The sequence below is a fragment of the Ostrea edulis genome, chromosome 8, assembly GCF_947568905.1.
Source record: "Ostrea edulis chromosome 8, xbOstEdul1.1, whole genome shotgun sequence".
In the NCBI taxonomy this organism is placed as follows: domain Eukaryota; kingdom Metazoa; phylum Mollusca; class Bivalvia; order Ostreida; family Ostreidae; genus Ostrea; species Ostrea edulis.
In genome coordinates, this window is record NC_079171.1 from 3,108,088 (window position 1) to 3,126,899 (window position 18,812).

The following is an 18,812-nucleotide window of genomic DNA, read 5'->3' on the forward strand; positions in this document are numbered from 1 at the left end:
ACATGTGTATACACAATATATCTAATTGTATAAGATAAACAACAGGTGAGTGGATAGGAGGAGAAGAAATTACAAATATAGAATAATATACATGTAATCACATTATGATATGCACATGTTATTAGAAAAATACTATAATTACATTATTGACTTACAATGCTAAACTTCGTATTTTCACAGCTTGTACTAAGAATTTTCCCAAGTTATCAAATTCTTTAGTATTGCCTACACTAAGGAGCTGAACTAATTTAAAGACACTTGGTTTTATGTAAGAAAATCCTTTAATATATTTCTTTCTCAAATCTTTGTAAAATGGACATTTCAGGATAAAATGAAACTCATCTTCTATATCATTATAATCACATAATTTACAAAGCCTCGCAGTCCTTAAAACATTATTGTGCCTGCCTTTTTCAATATTCAAAGAATGTGAAGACGTTCTGAATTAATGATAATTTTTTCCCTTTTAAGTTGATTGGTCTTTTGAAATGATAACAATGATTGTAAACAAAAGTTATCTATTAAATGTTGATAAAGAACACTTTTTGGTGAACTTGAAAGAGACGACATAAGGTTTTGTTTGTAAATATCCAATATTCTGAATTCTATTATTTCATAATCTTTAAGCTGATTCACACACGACTTTTCAAACAAATATTCTAAACCAATGCTTGACAGATCATGTTTCACATTAACAATCCAGCTGTCATTGTTTACAATCATATTTTCATAACAATCTTTCAAAATACAGTTATTTACGGTTAAATTTTAATTTTTAACCAGAATTTAAAAATTTTCAATTTTCTTTTAACATAAAGTGGAAATCTGCCAAGTTCACAATATACCATACTGTCGTTGGTTCTTTTGTTTACTCCTAACACTTTTTTACAAAAAGAAAGATGCACCTTGAATATTTGACGATAAAAAATGATTTAGTTGTTTCAGTAATCTCAACCACTCGAGAGGCTGTCAAAACACCTATTCAATTATTTTACGTCGCTTCTCATGTCACTGTCTTTCAGTGTTTTGACACACCTGAATAAACTCCGTTGTAAAAATGTTTACTCGATTGTGACGAGAGAAATTTGGTATCGGGAGAGACTCGCTGCCAATCTTAATTGTTATTAATATCAGAAATTGAATTCCAGTCCGTATCCTCTCTTACCCAGCGTGTAACATTCAAAACGCTCCATTTATTATGTTTTCAGTTTCCATGGGAATTTAGAAAAGAAAAAAAAAAAAAACATATCAAACTTGATTGGATCATTCATTTCAGTTTCAGAATAAACAGATTCTTTTCAGGTGACCCTTAAAAAATTATATTAAATTTATTTTAATAGTGGCCCTTTATACTAAAAAATCCCCATGCGCGGATCTAGAGGGGGGTTTGGGGGGGGGGGGGGCGGGGGGGGGGGGGGTCCGGACACCCCCCCCCATGAATTTGTAAAGATAAAAAATTTACAATATAACGATTTATAAGAAAAATGAGTTGACTGTTATTATAAAAGGTTCGGACCCCCCCCCCCCCCCTGGAAAATATTTCTGGATCCGCGCCTGATCCCCATGTTGAATCGTAAAACAAGTGATCTCATTGGTTGATCCGCCACTATTATTTCTCGAGAGGGACGTTAAACAATATTCAATCAATCAATCAAATATTCAGAAACCAAGTGTAGGATAAGCTCGCATGCGCGATTGCAACACGTGTGAACGTACATAGAGATGTGGAGGTTCATCATTTCATTCCACTCAACTCATTCTACAACAGAAAATAAAATCTCTTTTCCTGTTCTGTCAAGACGCCAAACAGCTTGAAGTTTATATCAGATAACATACTATACATACCCCTGTGGGTCTTAAGAATAATTCAGAAGATATCTAATATCATGAATTCTATTTTCTAACAATAGAACCCGTTACGCTACCTCATCCTTGACCCCTGGAGACAGTTATGATCAAAACCTGCATGTGGCGGATCTAGAGGGATTTTTAGTTGAATATTTTGTTTAATATTTTTTTTTTTTTGGCCATTTTAGGGTCTCCACCTCAACTTATTGTGTGGAAAAGGTAAAAAAAAAAAAAGTGGATCGCACCACTTCCCCTAACAAAATTGTCTGCGTCCGCCACCACAGGCATTTACGTTCACATGCAGACTCGCGAGGCTGAATGTAAAACTACGTCTAAATATTTCTTTTCTGCAACTCTAGATAAATAACCAGACAATTCAATAGTACCTAATAGTACTGTACCTGACAGTCATTTTTGCAAATATCCCCAAAATCTTCAGATTCGGCATCCAGTGCTCCGTTTTCACAGCTCTTGTAGAATTTTAGTGATCGTGTGATAGTTGTTCTTCTTGATAACATTGAGAGATGAGCGTTTAAATCAGTGGTGGATCCAGAAAATTCTCAACACGGGATGTTGTTAAAATGCGGAACGGAACGGGAATACTTTACATACATGATGAAGGGGTCAGCATTTCGTAAAATCAAAAGACTTATGCTCAGAAAGATTTAGAGGGGGGGGGGGGTGCACCCCCTAAAATTTTCAAATTTAGTTTATGTTACACATCAGTGCGTACTATTAAAAGAGGAAAAATCAAATCATGTCTATAATAATTGATTCTTAAAGGTGAATGTCAAAATACATAAAGTCCCCAACTCCGTCAGTTTCGGGAAACCCTGCGCAGTTTGTAAACGAATTTCTAAAATCATTATCTCACACACATACACACACACGCGCGGGGGGGGGGGGGTGAACTTCATAACTTCCTTTACATGTTTCCTCCAAAAAATTTGTATTTATTTATAGCCGCGCAGCCAGAAAGAAAATGAAGTGTACGCAAAGTACGGCAAAGGCCCCCAGAGGATCCAGTTCATAGCCCGGGAGAGGTCCCCGGAAGCTCCTGGGTTTTACCAATAAAATCCCCTATTTTTGTGCATAAAAACAGGCTGGGTTTCTTGTCAATTTCCAAACCCAAAAGAATTCATAATTTAAATAATTTCCGAGGTGCTTTATTATGCCAACTCACGTGTGTACTTGGAAAGACTTTACATTCGTTTTACGAATCTTATTTGTTGTTTTCGCCTGGTATATATGGTTTTTACTGATAACAAAAATATCCCAATTCGTCTACCTGCATGTGTATACTGAGTATATGATGTACATTTAATTAAGTGATGATTTGAAATTAAAAAACGACTTTAAATTTGATTAAATGGACATTATCATACTATTTAAACTATAATTAACCGGGAGTATGCATAATGCATTTCTTTTAGAGGCGCAAATATTTAAACGGCAAAGATCTCTCTCTCTCTCTGTGTCTCTCTCTGCCTCTCTCTCTCTCTCTCTCTCTGTGTGTGTGTGTGTGTGTGTGTGTGTTTGTGTGTGTGTCTCTGTGTGTGTGTGTGTGTGTGTGTCTCTCTCTCTCTCTCGCGTGCGCGCGCTCTCTCGTACTTGAGTATAGGCAGCTACGCGCCTGCATGAAATATTACATTCTTGTCTAGATATTCTTTGCTCCCGTCCATTTCGAGATATTTGCATATGAAACTCACGATGCGTTGATGAGAAAATACAACAGCGTAAATCCATTTTAAAAGTTTGTTTATATTTCATCCATGGCAGACCATTCACTGGCAAAGTTAGGCCTAATTATACAATAAATAGCATAAATTAAAATGCCCTGTAACAAGCAGAAAACCACATATCAAACTGACATGAAAAAGTACACCACGTCAAATACATATATACATGTTATATATGTTTTATATATGCATAAGTTATATCAAATGATATTCAAGCACATCAATCACAATTTTATAAAAGTGATCCCCCGAACTTATTTATATTTAATAAATGAAAAAAATAATTTAAAAAATAAATTATTTATATTATTGCTTAAGTTGACTTTTATTTTGCTTAAACAGTTTAAATAGAATAATTAACTTACCTAAGTTATGGACTTTAGTCCTGGTATGTATAGCAAATGTAAAGTTGTAATCTATAAATCAAAGCTTCTTTGGTGCAACTGCAATAAAAGTTAAACATGCACTTTGTTAGATACTAGCAATATGATTTAGAGCGACAACTGCGATATCATTGCTTTCATAGAAACAAAGAAGAACCTAACATACCCTGATGGCGAAAGAGCTCCAACCATTAACTAGCAGGGGCAGATCCAGGAATTGCGGTTACGGGGGGCGCCACTTTATGAGGCAGGGAATCTGGGGACAGTCTTCAGGCTACCATTGGGTCCAGTGCAAAACCCTGGTGGGGACCCAGGGGGCGAAGCCCATTTACAGATTTTATAGGGTTTGAAATATGTCTCCTATTGAAGTCATTTGTACTATTTTCTATCATTTTTGATAAGGTGAAATTAGTAAAATGACGCAAATTTAAAGGATTTTTGGAACACATTAAGTTCTCCCAATAAAGTAATTCAATGACTCTGCTCTTCTTCTACTGCATACGATAGTGTGATAATGGTGTTTTAGTACTAAATGCTGGAAACTGCATTTTATTAAAATCATCCTATGAATACTTACGACATGATGCAGAAAATGGATCAGGTTCAAGCATAGATTGGACACGTGATATAAACTACATGTACTAGTGAACCACGTGATATAAACTACTAGTGAACCACGTGATATAAACTACTAGTGAACGAGTTGGGTTTAGGAGAGTCTTGGATGAGGCAGGATATTTTGAACACTTTCCAATTTATGCATGCACACAAAAATAGAATTCTAGACATATATTTACAAGAGTCTAATGCATTCATGTAAAACTCCATCTTCACAAGTCAAGGGTTATTGATTCGTTTCCTGCGAGGTAACGAATCAATAACCCTTGACTTGTGAAGATGGTAAAACTCTTAAAAATGTTTTTGTTGTTGTTGTTGTTGTTTTTTTTAAACTGCACTCAGTTGAACCGGTCATCGGGGGAAGGGGGGGGGGGGCTTATACTGCTCCCACAGTAGGCCTATATATTTAATATTTTTTTGATTCACCAATCAAGGCATATACAAATTAACAATTAAACATTATAACTACATGATACAATTTACACCTGTTAAGGGTTTCTACATTGACATCGGTATTGAATTCTCATCACAATACTGATTGGAAATGTACTGTACAATAAGTGTGCTATATGGAAAGTAAAGTAAAACAATATTATAAAATGTTGTCACAAACACAGAGGGTACCAAGGGACGGTACCTGAGCCAAGCCGGTCAGACTGGTAGTCTTGTACCCCAATTAAGTGTTTGAGACAGATTATTTATAGTATACACAAAAATAAATACATGATACCACAATATGTGAAAATATATACACATGCATACCATATACAGATGTTATATATTCAAGACAGCTTACTTGTGTAGCGGTCAGCTAGGCGGGTTCGATCGCCGGTGGCCAGTTAGCTCAGTTGGTAGAGCACCTGATTAGAGATTCAGGGCCCCCCGGGTTCGAATCCCGGTCTGGTCCGTTGCAATTTCTCCCATCCTGTTACATTTGGTGCCGTAGACCAGCCCGGCCTGGAACTGACAGGTGAAAATGCCTGCCAGGGGATAAAGATCCTGGGTTGATGTCTTCAGGTGTTAAGACATTTAAGGAGGGAGGAATGTAGCAGTCAGCCGGGTTCGATCACCGGTGGCCAGTTAGCTCGGTTGGTAGAGCACCTGACTAGAGATTTAGGGGGCGCCGGGTTCGAATCCCGGTCTGGTCCGTTGCATTTTCTCCCTTCCTGTTACACTTGAGTATTGTATACAATTAAATAGAACTACACAATACGATATACAGATGTATACCATATATACATGTTAAGGGTTTCTACATTGATGTTGGTCTTGAGTTGGCTTATAGTACTGATTGGAAATGCGATTTACAACAAGGATGTTACATGGGTAGGAAAATAAAACAATATTATAAAATGTTGTCACGAATACAGGGGGTGCCAAGGGACGGTGCCTTTGTCAAGTCAAAAAGATTGGCAGTTTTGTACCCCAAGTATTCGCGACAGCTGGCTTATTTATAGATGTGTTTATTTGAAAGCGACAAGGAGTAAATTATACATACAAGTATATAGTTATACAACCCTTAATATTCTATATCCCTGTTTTTAAAATCATTTTACTGATTTGTTTATAAGCACTTTAAGTTGTACATCACGACTTCTGTAGAATCCAACCATATATACTTATCAAAACCAATTCACAACAATTTAAAAAACATATCTCTCTCATTAGACTTTCCTCGCACTGTTTAAATATTGAAACTGAAAGATACCAGGGTGAGAGCAGGCAGCATATATTATGTGATGTTTGTGACACCCACAATGCTATACCAGGGAGAAAGCAGGCAGCATAGATTATGTGATGTTTGTGACGCCCAACAAATTGAGGATGAATTTTATTTTATCCTTCCATGTCCTAAATACTCCTCTCTAAGGGAAAAATACATTCAAAACTACTACTACAAATAGCCAAGTTCCTATAAATTACTTCAGTTGTTGGGTTCACAACACACAGATCTACCCTGGCTGTTCTAGGGTTCACAACACACAGATCTACCCTGGCTGTTCTAGGGTTCATAACACACAGATCTACCCTGGGAAAAAAATCTTCATGCGTTATGCTCTTGCATCACGTGCACGCAATGCTGAATTGTCGCGTGTGCATGGTGCTTTTTGTATTATTGTTCAATAGATATTGTTTGCTATTAATTACTAACTATGTATTGTACACTGAGCTACTCACAATATCACCCATTTAAGTGATCATTTGTTGTGTTTATAAAAAAAACAAAAACAAAAACAAAACAAACAAAAAAAAAACGAAAAAAAAAACAACCTTGAAATATTGCTCAGAGTTTAAAACTAAGTTCAACAAGACTGCAAGAAAATGGACACGTGGAACTCAAGAGAGGAACACTAGTTAGTCTTGATCAGGGGGTTTCAATACAGGTCTATGTATATTTATCTCATTGTTACATTTAGATGGGCTGTATTAACTGAATAAATAACTATATTACAATATGTGTAGAAAATAATTCATTTTTTTTTTTTTTTTTTTTTTTTAGAAAATAATTCATTAGGGTAGTTTTTCTTAATGAAATCATTAAAACAGTGCCACGTTTTTATTTTCAGGCATAGCTCTAGATGATAGATCCACTTATGTACAACGCACCTACTCATATATCTAAAGAAATTACTATGAAACGGCTATATTTATTAATTAATTTTTTTTTGCGGTGTGATTGAAGTTTGGGTCGACATGTCATGTTCTCGGGTTTCGTCTAGAAGGTGAATCACCAATCTATTTATAAACCGGAACCCGCGTTTCGTCACGATTTATTGTGTACATCTACAGTGCGCATGTGTTGTAAAGTCAAACTTCCTTGTTATTAGTTGTTAAAAAAGAAGGGATGAGAAACTGAACCGACAGACGTATTTTACTGGAAAAGATTAAGCCTAGTTTTTGATTGGTGTCAGTTCTCAGGGAAACAATCTACAATGCGCACTTTACACGCTGTTCTGTGTTTGATCGTCTGCTGGACGCCATGTTTGGCGGGTAAGTTCTATCGCTGGCTGTCGGCTGATAGCGATACAATAATCTAGGGTGGGGTGTATATTTATTGTGAGGCGTCATAGATGAATGAAAGTGATGTGATTTTTGGAAACACAAGTATGGCCGATAAAAAGAAAATGTTTTCTATCGGCCTAAACAGCAATGAACAGCAATGAACAGCAAAATAAGTGAACAAAAGTTGATATACACATGTACACACTCTCAAAATATGATGTATGACGACCCCCGCCCCCTCGCCATGGAAGAAACAAAACTAGCTCCAAATCAAACACCGCACGATGGTAATTTTGTATTCTTCACCTTTACAAAATTAACTTTGATTATGAAAATTGACACCCGAATTGATGATTGGCCTACTTAAATGCATATGCTGAGCACTGGCCATCAATTTTCATTTTATCTGGGTATCCTAACACAGAATACAGCTTCATGAACAAATGTACAAGCATTTCTGAGATGTGTACAGATTAAAATATGTACTGCAGGGTTTGACACTAAGGCAAATCTGACTGACCGAGTCTACTAAATGATAGGTCTAGTCGGGTAAAATGTCGATTTACTAGTCCGACTGGTCGTGTTTAAAAAATAAACAAATCTAAGAAACTTTACTTTAAATGAGAAGATATTTTATTCTTTAAAAAAAACAAACTGTAAAGAGTTTGCGAGCAATTTTGAACTGCATGATGACATAATCTATATTCTTAGTTCTAATAAATCGTGGTCGGAAGTGATGTTCTACGACATCTACACAATGTTAATGTGTGTAAAGTAATGTTTTGGTTAAATAGAATTATTGAATTCATTTTCATTAAAAAACAGATCATTCATTTGAATTGAATATATACATGATATAAGAAAGTGTTCATCAAATTAATGAATTAAATCGTAAACAGCAATTTTTCAGTGTTTACTTATGTGCAGGAATGTCTATAATATTCAAATACGAATTCTCGTCCTCAAGGAAAGCTAAATATGTTCCAAGAAAGAGAAAAAAGGAAAATGTTGGGAAGAAACAAAGCAGGGCTTATGAAATAGAAATTTTTAAAAAATATTGTAATGAGGTCATTTTATTCGGGAAGTTTCTAGTATACCGGTCCCCAGAAGCACGCGACTCTGCATGAACAGTTATTTCCCTTGCCGTTGCTAAGCGGAATGTAAACACGCCGCCATTTGCATTTTCGCCTCGGATGCTGAGCAATGAAAATCGTGCGATAAAAATAAAAGCCCGACGGCGTTTGAGTATACTAAGCGGGGGCTTGGGGGCGGCAGCCCCCGACAAGTCAAATGTAGTTAAAATTATCTTACCTTACAACCTAAAATCATCTATAAGCTGTTGTTTGCATTAATCAGATCGAGGGGTTGAAGAACTAGTCGTTGTTTGGCAATCATGGGTTCCGAAGTAAGGTTGGGTACGAGTATCGAGAGGGTCATATACAGATTTAATGAGTCTGTAAGATTTTTTTTATAGTTGTACCGGGCTATATCTTGGTTTTTATTATTTCAAGCAGAGTTTCTCGTGTTCGATCTACCACTGTTGTAAAAAAGCACCTTTTCGTCTCCCTTTCAGTGCCACCAAAAACCCAGACACCGTCCCTTGTGAAATTTTCTTTTACCAAATTTCGTCAATTTCAAAAAAAAAAAAAAAAAAAATCCCACTCCTCCTATTTTGTCTGAATTCTTCTCTTAAATATGCATGCACTTCTCTGGAATAATTATACCAATCAACAACAGTTTGACTTGCAATTTCAAGTTCGTGTCTCACGAAACTTTTACTAGCTTTGTATACCCAGAAATATGTTATTAACAGAACTTTTTCCAGCGTTAATTTGTGCTTTTCAAACCAGCTACCAGTCCTGATGGAAATTTTGGTTAGAACATCTCCATATAAATCCGTCGCTTGAATATGACGAATCCTTTAATCCAAATTTTCCGTTGCCACATATTTTGCCGTCCAAATTTATCAAAACTGATAATCCTAGTGAATCAGCTCTCTTGCATCAGCACAAATGAAAAAAAATTCAGTTTTTAGAGGCATTTTCATCGCAAATCAGCTGTTCAGTTTGTTTACATCAACACCAGTGACGTCGTATCATACAAATATTCATGAGAATTACGTATACAAAGCGCACGTGACCCTTTTGCTCAAAAACGGATTCCATTTATTTTGGAACAAAAAATGTACGTCTTCTTGCATTATTTTTCATTTCGGATTTAAAAAACTGATTTAAAAAACAGTTTTTTAAACTTCATTTTTAACAAGGAATTCGAATTTGGGGTTATTTTTGTGATTTTTTCCCGTTTTAGCGATTTTACTGATCGCTAACGTGATCGTATATATATACTAAACCGCCTTTGGCGGCACACATTTTAGCGCCATATTTTGGGGACCGGTATACTAGAAGTGTTCCTTTTATTCTAAATGGATTAAAGAATTTCCATGCCAGTAAGAATTTAAAGAAACTGAAAATATGTTTGAAAATAAAAGAATCAAATTGAATGGCGAGACTAAAGATTTTTTGGAGACAATTTAATGCATTTTAGTTCAAACTTAACGTTTGTCATTTATATTAAGTATTTAGATATGGAGAATCATCAGTTGGTTATTGGTTATTGGATGTAAGGTCAGGTCTAGCAAAAATCATTTAACGTAGCCAATTGATCTAGATAGTGCTCAAAAAAGTTAATGTCAAACCCTGTACTGTTTATACAGCCCACGTTGTTTAACTTCTTGATAACTACTATTCCATTTTTTTTTTTTAAATTTTGTACGAAGCATCTTTGGGACTACTTGGACATTAATTGTAAATTATTTCAGGATTCCTGACCCCTAGGGCCTCATGGATGGGGCCAAAAAGTTTTCAAAAATCTCCACCACTGTACATGTGTAAGAAAACTAAATGCGTGAGTTGTAGAGCAGGAAGGCTTGTACCAAAATTGTAAATTTCATGATCACCGGGGTAGGGGTTCTGAAATTGTAAATTTCATGATCACCGGGGTAGGGGTTCTGAAATTGTAAATTTCATGATCACCGGGGTAGGGGTTCTGAAATTGTAAATTTCATGATTCCAGGGACAGACGATGTGGGACCAAAATAGTCCATTATTTGTGTGAACAGAAGACATTTTTAGATTCTTCTTGATAAGTTCTACTATTCCGATTCGTATCAAATTTGATATGAAGCATCTTTGGGACAATGGGGACATAAATTGTAAGTTTCAGGACTCCTGCACCCTCGGGGCCTTAGGGATGGAGCAAAAACTGCTAGCAGTGTTTATATACTGTTGCATGTGTGCTAAATATAGGAATTTAACTTATTGTTAAGGTAAACGTTACTATTCATCGTATCAAAAGGGGAAAAATTAGTGAACAAATATGTAATATCTCACCCATGGATATCAGGTTTTTCTTGAGAGCTTCAAAACTTTTTACTTGATCATAAAAATATAAGCAACGAAATCAAGTTATTGTTAAAAAAAAATCTCATCAGAATGATGATAATAGAATTGAGACCATCATTTCATTGGAAGAGTGTTCAAATCTAGAAGTGTGACAACCGAACACTTTTAGAAATGACTTTAGGGGTGCACTAATTTACTTAAAATCTATTTATGCTAGAAATTTGGCACAGAATTAATTCCCTCTCAAGTATTGCAATGAAAAAAAAATATATATTGAATAAATTTGTAATAAACATGATGAAAGAAAATGAAATTTTTGAAAACCATGCATATTAATGCCTTCTAATATTGTATTTCACCCAATGTTCAGTTTTATGAGTCTGTATTTGACATTGTTAATGATGAATGAATAGTTTGTATTTTCAGTGAGGAGGGAGTGTTTTGTGTTTTCAATGAGGAGTGTGTATTTTGTATTTTTATACAGTGATGAGTGTGTATTTTGTATTTTCAGTGATGAGAGCCCTTGATGACTATATTCAGCATTACGAGGAACTAAGTTACAACACCCAAAAATTACACAGCAAACACATGAGGGCAAAAAGGTCAACACAAAACAAAGGACTGGATCTGAAATTTAAAGCCCATGACAGGTAACAGGAGATGGAGACAGGTCACACCTGGAAAGTTTAGAACCAATTAGCTGTGCTATAAATAGGAGTAGACTTCCTGGACAAATCAGGCGTGAAATGTTTTACATTTTAACCCCATTCAGTCCAATCTTCAGTGTCTCTGTATGATATCTGTACAGCGCCACCTGGTGGCTGTTTTTTACTACTGGTTTAGGGTACCTTTTCCCATTTGACAACAAATGAATATTTCCCCTTCCACAGGTAAAAAATGTCTATTTCATTGTAGAAACTGCACAAAATTGTATGAGAATTTTAACAAAAATCTTTTATATATATATTCTAAGTTATTGTGTATAAATTTCAGAGCCTTGCAATTATATAGATAAGAAATTGTAATTAATCAATTTGTATGCCTGTTTTGAAATATTATAATCTAAGGATGTCCTCCACCAGTTCACAACTGCATGTCTGAAAAATTCATCCCGTGGGGATCCGGGTTAGAATAGGTCCTCAGTACCTCCTTGCTTGTCGTAAGAGGCAACTAAATGGGGCGGTCCCTCAGATGAGATAGCAAAAACCGAGGTCCCATGTCACAGCAGGTGTGGCACGATAGAGATCCCTCCCTGCTCAATGGCCATAAGCGCCGAGCATAGGTATAAATTTTGCAGCCCTTCACCAGCAGTGGTGACGTCTCCATATGAGTGAAATATTCTCAAGAGGGACGTAAAACAATATTCAATCAATCAATTAATCTGAAAAATTCCCCTTGAATATGAAATGGGTAGTAACATCTAAAAACTGGATAAGATTGGTATCGTGATTGGCAGGGTGTTTCATGAGATATCAAAATATAAAAAACAATGTTTTATTGATGCAGCACTTCAAGATTATGAATGTTGTAAACTCAGATTTGTCCGGGGGGGGGGGTGGGCAGGACCGAAAGTTTAAATCACACAGGAGCCCAGGAAGTTTAATGCAGTAATGGAGGGGAGGGGGGAGCTGACAGATATTTTTATTCACTTGTGAAGTTGTCAGTGGGCGAGTTATTGAAGTAACAGGTTCTTACTGCCCTCACTGTTGAGCATTGCACACTAGGGACAGACAAGTTTATCACTAATTGAGAGGTTGAAAGTTAAGGCATACTCCATAACATGCCCGAATCTCCGCAACAAGTAAATAAATGAATTATGAATTCATCGAAGCAAGTCAGTCGATGCGAAAGTCACCGGACCATCGTTGTTTTTTTTTCCCTGGTAAACTTTGAGTCGGGGTCGGTAGAAAAAATCCGGATACAGGACTGAGTGTGCGATGGAAAAAAAATAAGCACCAGTTCTCTCCCACCGGACATACCGGAAGGCACATATTGCAATAAGTTATTAACACAGAGATGATTTTACTACTTATTATTTTGCAACCTTGTCTTGGAAAATTATTTTTTGAATTTATAGACATGATAGATTGCAGCAATTTGTACACTATTTGAATTTAACACAATTTTAGCTTTTGGTAAGTGTTAGAAAATCCTTTAAAAATTATAAATATAAACTTTGAAGCAGAAAAAAATCTTTCAAATTCGATTGAGACTTGCATAGATCTGTATAACTTATTATAGATATATCTTGTTGACTCAGAGACCTAGCAGTATATAATAGGTGCATTCTGATCAAAATCAATTATGCAGAGGTGATAAAAATGTTCTTGTTGTTTTCCAGAGAATTCCATTTAGATTTGAAGCCTTCCACCTCCGTGTTTACAGAAAACTTTAGATCCACCCACAACAATGGGACAGAGGACCCGGTGGATTTGTCTATTTTATATGAGGGCTCTGTTGTAGGTAAGATGGCTTTAGGATTCACAATATTGGAAATATCACACGCATAGCAACACAATATTGGAAATATCGCACGTATAGTAACACAATATTGGAAATATCGCACATAGCAACACAATATTGGAAATATCACACATAGCAACACAATATTGGAAATATCACACATATAATAACACAATTAAGCAACAGACGCACATGTATTTAATCTGTTTTAATGACAATGGAAAAACTTTGGATCCACCACTTTACTGTTGTACATATTATCACATGTATCGAAGTCGTTTTAGGCATAATGGAAAACACTGGATCCACCACCTTATTTTACTGACATTGTTGTAGGTGAGCCTGGAAGCCATGTTCATGGGGCGGTCATTCTGGGAATATTCCGGGGGACAATTCGTATCCCTGGCGACACACTCTACCATATTGAGCCAGCTTATCGATTTTACGGATTAAAGGAGGCACAGAAATTATCATACCATTCTGTAATTTACAAAGACGAACATGTCAACTTAGATCCGTACAGGTAAAAATGTTATTTTATATATATAGACAGTGGGTTTTTAGCTCTTCTGAGCCAAAGGCTCAAAGAGCTAATGCTATGGCCATTTGCGCGGTGTGCATAAACTTTTTAGAAAAAGGGCTATAACTCAAGAACCCCTTGGCCAATTTTTTTCAAATTTGTTACAGGGTATCATTGGCCCAAGGGCTTTCATACATTCTAAATAAAGGGATGTGACCCTTTAACAAGGGGAGATAATCAGGAAAATACAAACAAAACTAGTGGTTGCTAAAAAATCTTCTTCTCAAGAACCACAGGGCAGATTATCACCAAACTTACACATAAGGATGAGGATATGTTGTAGATTAAAAAGTGTTCAAGGCATTACCCTGGGGCAAAGGGCATGGTCTCAAGGTCACTTCAAAGTTGACCTAAATTTAAATTTTTTTTAAATTCCTTAAATCTTAGATATTTTAGTCATTATAAGGACTAGGATCATCAAATTTTGACAGTTGATGCATCTTAGGACCTTGTGTCAAGTTGTCTCAAAAGTAGGTCACGGTGACCTACTTTTTGAATTTTGCAGGTATTTATTTTAAAATTAATTTTGATGCATATCTTGGACACTTTGAAGCCTATGATCATCAAAACTTGTCAGTTGGTGGATCATGGGACCTTGAAATGCGTCAACTGAAAAATAGGTCACCGTGACCTACTTTCTGAATTTTATGGCTTATCATTTATAGATATATTTTAAGTTGTTATTTCAAATACCGAGAGGTTTAGAATCATCAAATCTTGTAAGTTGATGCATCTTGAGGCCTTGAAACATATTTATAAAAAAGTAGGTCACAGTGACCTACTTTTTGAATTTTGCAGATATTCAAATTTCACATTTTCAATTTTAGATGCATATTTTGGGCACTGTAAAACCTAGGATCATCAAACTTTGTCAATTGATGCGTCTTCAGTCTTCGGTTTGTGTCGACCAAAAAGTAGGTCACCGTGACTTACTTTTGGTATTTGACAGCTAAATTACTATATTTCAGACACTATTTGACCTACAATCATCAAACTTTGTCAGTTGATGCATCTTGAGTCTTCGGAGTGTATCGACCAAAAAGTAGGTCACTGTGACCTACTTTTGGCATTTGACAGTTATATTTATATATTTCAGTCACTAATTGACCTACAATCATCAAACTTTGACAGTTGATGCATCTTGAGTCAATGGAGTGTGTCGACCAAAAAGTAGGTCACCTTGATCTACTTTTGGAATTTGACGGCTATATTTATATATTTCAAATACTATTTGACCTACAGTCATCAAACTTTGTCAGTTGATGGGTCTTGCATGTTCGAAGGGTTTCGACCAAAAAGTAGGTCAACTTGACCTACTTTTGGAATTGGACGGCTATATTTATATATTTCAGATACTATTTGACCTACAGTCATCAAACTTTGTCAGTTGATGTGTCTTGCATGTTCAAAGGGTGTTGACCAAAAAGTAGGTCACCTTGACCTACTTTTGGAATTGGACGGCTATATTTATGTATTTCAGATACTATTTGACCTACAGTCATCAAACTTTGTCAGTTGATGGGTCTTGCATGTTCGGAGTTCGCTGACCAGAAAGTAGGTCACCATGACCTACGATTGGAATTTGACAGCTATATTTCAATATTCAGATACTAATTGGCCTAAAATCATCAATCTTTGTCAGTTGATATTTCTTGGGTTCTCAAAATGTGTAAACCATAAAGTAGGTCACATTGACCTACTTTTTTTGAATTCTTAGGATTTAACTAAAGATTTAGAATACTAAGAGGCTAAGAATAGAAATGGTGGGGTTGTACAATTTATCAGAAGAGTGATTCTAGGCCCTTGGGCCTCTTGTTTTGTTCAGTACTTTGGCACTGGGACCTGGGGCCCTTACAAATGGGTTAATTAGCAACAAAACAAAAACATTAGGAAAGTTCATATGTGGTGAAAATTTGTGATATTCATCAATGATACATTTAGTATTCAGTGTCTTTAAGGTATACTTAATACATAACAACTATGTTTCATATCTGATAAACACCAGCACTGTGTCCTCTCTATCTGATAAACACCAGCAATGTGACCTCTCTATCTGATAAACACCAGCACTGTGACCTCTCTATCTGATAAACACCAGCACTGTGACTGTCCTCTCTATCTAATAAACACCAGCACTGTGACCTCTCTATCTGATAAACACCAGCACCGTGACCTCTCTATCTGATAAACACCAGCACTGTGACCTCTCTATCTGATAAACACCAGCACTGTGACCTCTCTATCTGATAAACACCAGCACTGTGACCTCTCTATCTGATAAACACCAGCACTGTGTCCTCTCTATCTGATAAACACCAGCACTGTGACCTCTCTATCTGATAAACACCAGCACTGTGTCCTCTCTATCTGATAAACACCAGCACTGTGACCTCTCTATCTGATAAACACCAGCACTGTGACCTCTCTATCTGATAAACACCAGCACTGTGACCTCTCTATCTGATAAACACCAGCACTGTGACTGTCCTCTCTATCTGATAAACACCAGCACTGTGACTGTCCTCTCTATCTGATAAACACCAGCACTGTGACCTCTCTATCTGATAAACACCAGCACTGTGTCCTCTCTATCTGATAAACACCAGCACTGTGTCCTCTCTATCTGATAAACACCAGCACTGTGACCTCTCTATCTGATAAACACCAGCAATGTGACCTCTCTATCTAATAAACACCAGCACTGTGTCCTCTCTATCTAATAAACACCAGCACTGTGACCTCTCTATCTGATAAACACCAGCACTGTGTCCTCTCTATCTGATAAACACCAGCACTGTGACCTCTCTATCTGATAAACACCAGCACTGTGACCTCTCTATCTGATAAACACCAGCACTGTGTCCTCTCTATCTGATAAACACCAGCACTGTGACCTCTCTATCTGATAAACACCAGCACTGTGACCTCTCTATCTGATAAACACCAGCACTGTGTCCTCTCTATCTGATAAACACCAGCACTGTGACTGTCCTCTCTATCTGATAAACACCAGCACCGTGACCTCTCTATCTGATAAACACCAACACTGTGACTGTCCTCTCTATCTGATAAACACCAGCACTGTGACCTCTCTATCTGATAAACACCAGCACTGTGTCCTCTCTATCTGATAAACACCAGCACCGTGACCTCTCTATCTGATAAACACCAGCACTGTGTCCTCTCTATCTGATAAACACCAGCACTGTGACCTCTCTATCTGATAAACACCAGCACTGTGACCTCTCTATCTGATAAACACCAGCAATGTGACCTCTCTATCTAATAAACACCAGCACTGTGACCTCTCTATCTGATAAACACCAGCACTGTGACCTCTCTATCTGATAAACACCAGCAATGTGACCTCTCTATCTAATAAACACCAGCAATGTGACCTCTCTATCTGATAAACACCAGCAATGTGACCTCTCTATCTGATAAACACCAGCACTGTGTCCTCTCTATCTGATAAACACCAGCACTGTGTCCTCTCTATCTGATAAACACCAGCACTGTGACCTCTCTATCTAATAAACACCAGCACTGTGACCTCTCTATCATATTGAAGATTTTGGTAAATAGATGATACAGCCATAGACAAACAAGAACAACTTATTGGAGATTTGCGAGTCACAGTGACACTCGACACATTTATCATCGTGTGCAGTTTTTTCCCAGACTAATTTTTTCACTTGTACGATCATCATCTGTCGGCATGGTCTTACCACACAGATCAGAATTGTACGATCATCATCTGTCAGCATGGTCTTACCACACAGATCAGAATTGTACGATCATCATCTGTACAGATCAGAATACGACCACGCACATTCACCGGGTGATGCACGAGATCGGAATATGACCGTGCAAAGTCACCGGTCAGGGCTCAAAATTAGCAAGCAATACTCGCAAAATGCGAGTACATTTAAAAAATAGCGATTCAAAATAGTGGGCACTCGAAAATCTTAGCAAGTGGTGATTTACAAGCCATGATCATATCGTATCCATTTTATACGGTGATGCACTATTCGCTTTTCTTAAACTTGCATTCAGAATCATACAAACGCTTACATAAACGACTGATTTCAACAACCGTTTCTATCTGGATTTTTCTTTTATGATTTTTAGCTCACCTGAGCTGAAAGCTCAAGTGAGCTTTTCTGATCGCTTTTTGTCCGTTGTCTGTCTGTCTGTTAAACTTTTCACATTTTCGACTTCTTCTCCAGAACCATTGGGCCAATTTCAACCAAACATGGCCAAAAGCATCCTTGGGTGAAGGGCTTTCAAGTTTGTTCAAATGAAGGGCATGTCCCTTTCAAAGGGGGGATCAAAGTTTTACATACAAATATATAGGAAAAATCTTAAAAATCTTCTTCTCAAGAACCACTAGGCCAGAAAAGCTGATTTTTACATGAAAACATTTTGACATAGTGCAGATTCAAGTTTGTTCAAATCATGCCCCCCCCCCCCCCCCCCCCCCCCCCCTTGAACTTTGCATGGTGCTCCTAGCAATAAAGGTTTGTTTATCACGTTAAGCCTGCCGAGACACTGAACCTCCGTGCAGCGATTGTTTTCCTTATATAAGTGGTAGCGATAACCGGTACCATTCCCAATGCCATAAACCGTTGATTTTTCCCAATTTTGAGACTAAAAATTCCCAATTCACTTGCCAAAAAAATAGACCACTGACATCGTATTTACTTAGTCTGAAACGTTGTTTGAGTTAACTTAAATGTTCACTTCCGTTTTTAAATCGAAAGTACAGATCACG

At 36.8% G+C, this 18,812-nt stretch overlaps 1 protein-coding gene across 3 annotated transcripts in view; it reads left to right on the forward strand.

Moving 5' to 3' along the window:
- The first annotated feature begins 6,944 nt into the window (after window positions 1–6,944).
- Window positions 6,945–18,812, forward strand: part of LOC125660929 (disintegrin and metalloproteinase domain-containing protein 10-like) — a 61,980-nt gene continuing 50,112 nt past the window's right edge. For 2 of the 3 annotated variants that reach the window (XM_048892753.2, XM_048892751.2), the window contains exons 1-4: window positions 6,945–7,579; window positions 11,507–11,645; window positions 13,337–13,458; window positions 13,795–13,981. In XM_048892753.2, the coding sequence (XP_048748710.2) occupies window positions 7,522–7,579; window positions 11,507–11,645; window positions 13,337–13,458; window positions 13,795–13,981 (506 nt within the window). In that variant the 5' untranslated portion in view covers window positions 6,945–7,521. The remainder of the gene's footprint in view (window positions 7,580–11,506; window positions 11,646–13,336; window positions 13,459–13,794; window positions 13,982–18,812) is intronic. The other variant, XM_048892752.2, reaches the window with a different exon arrangement.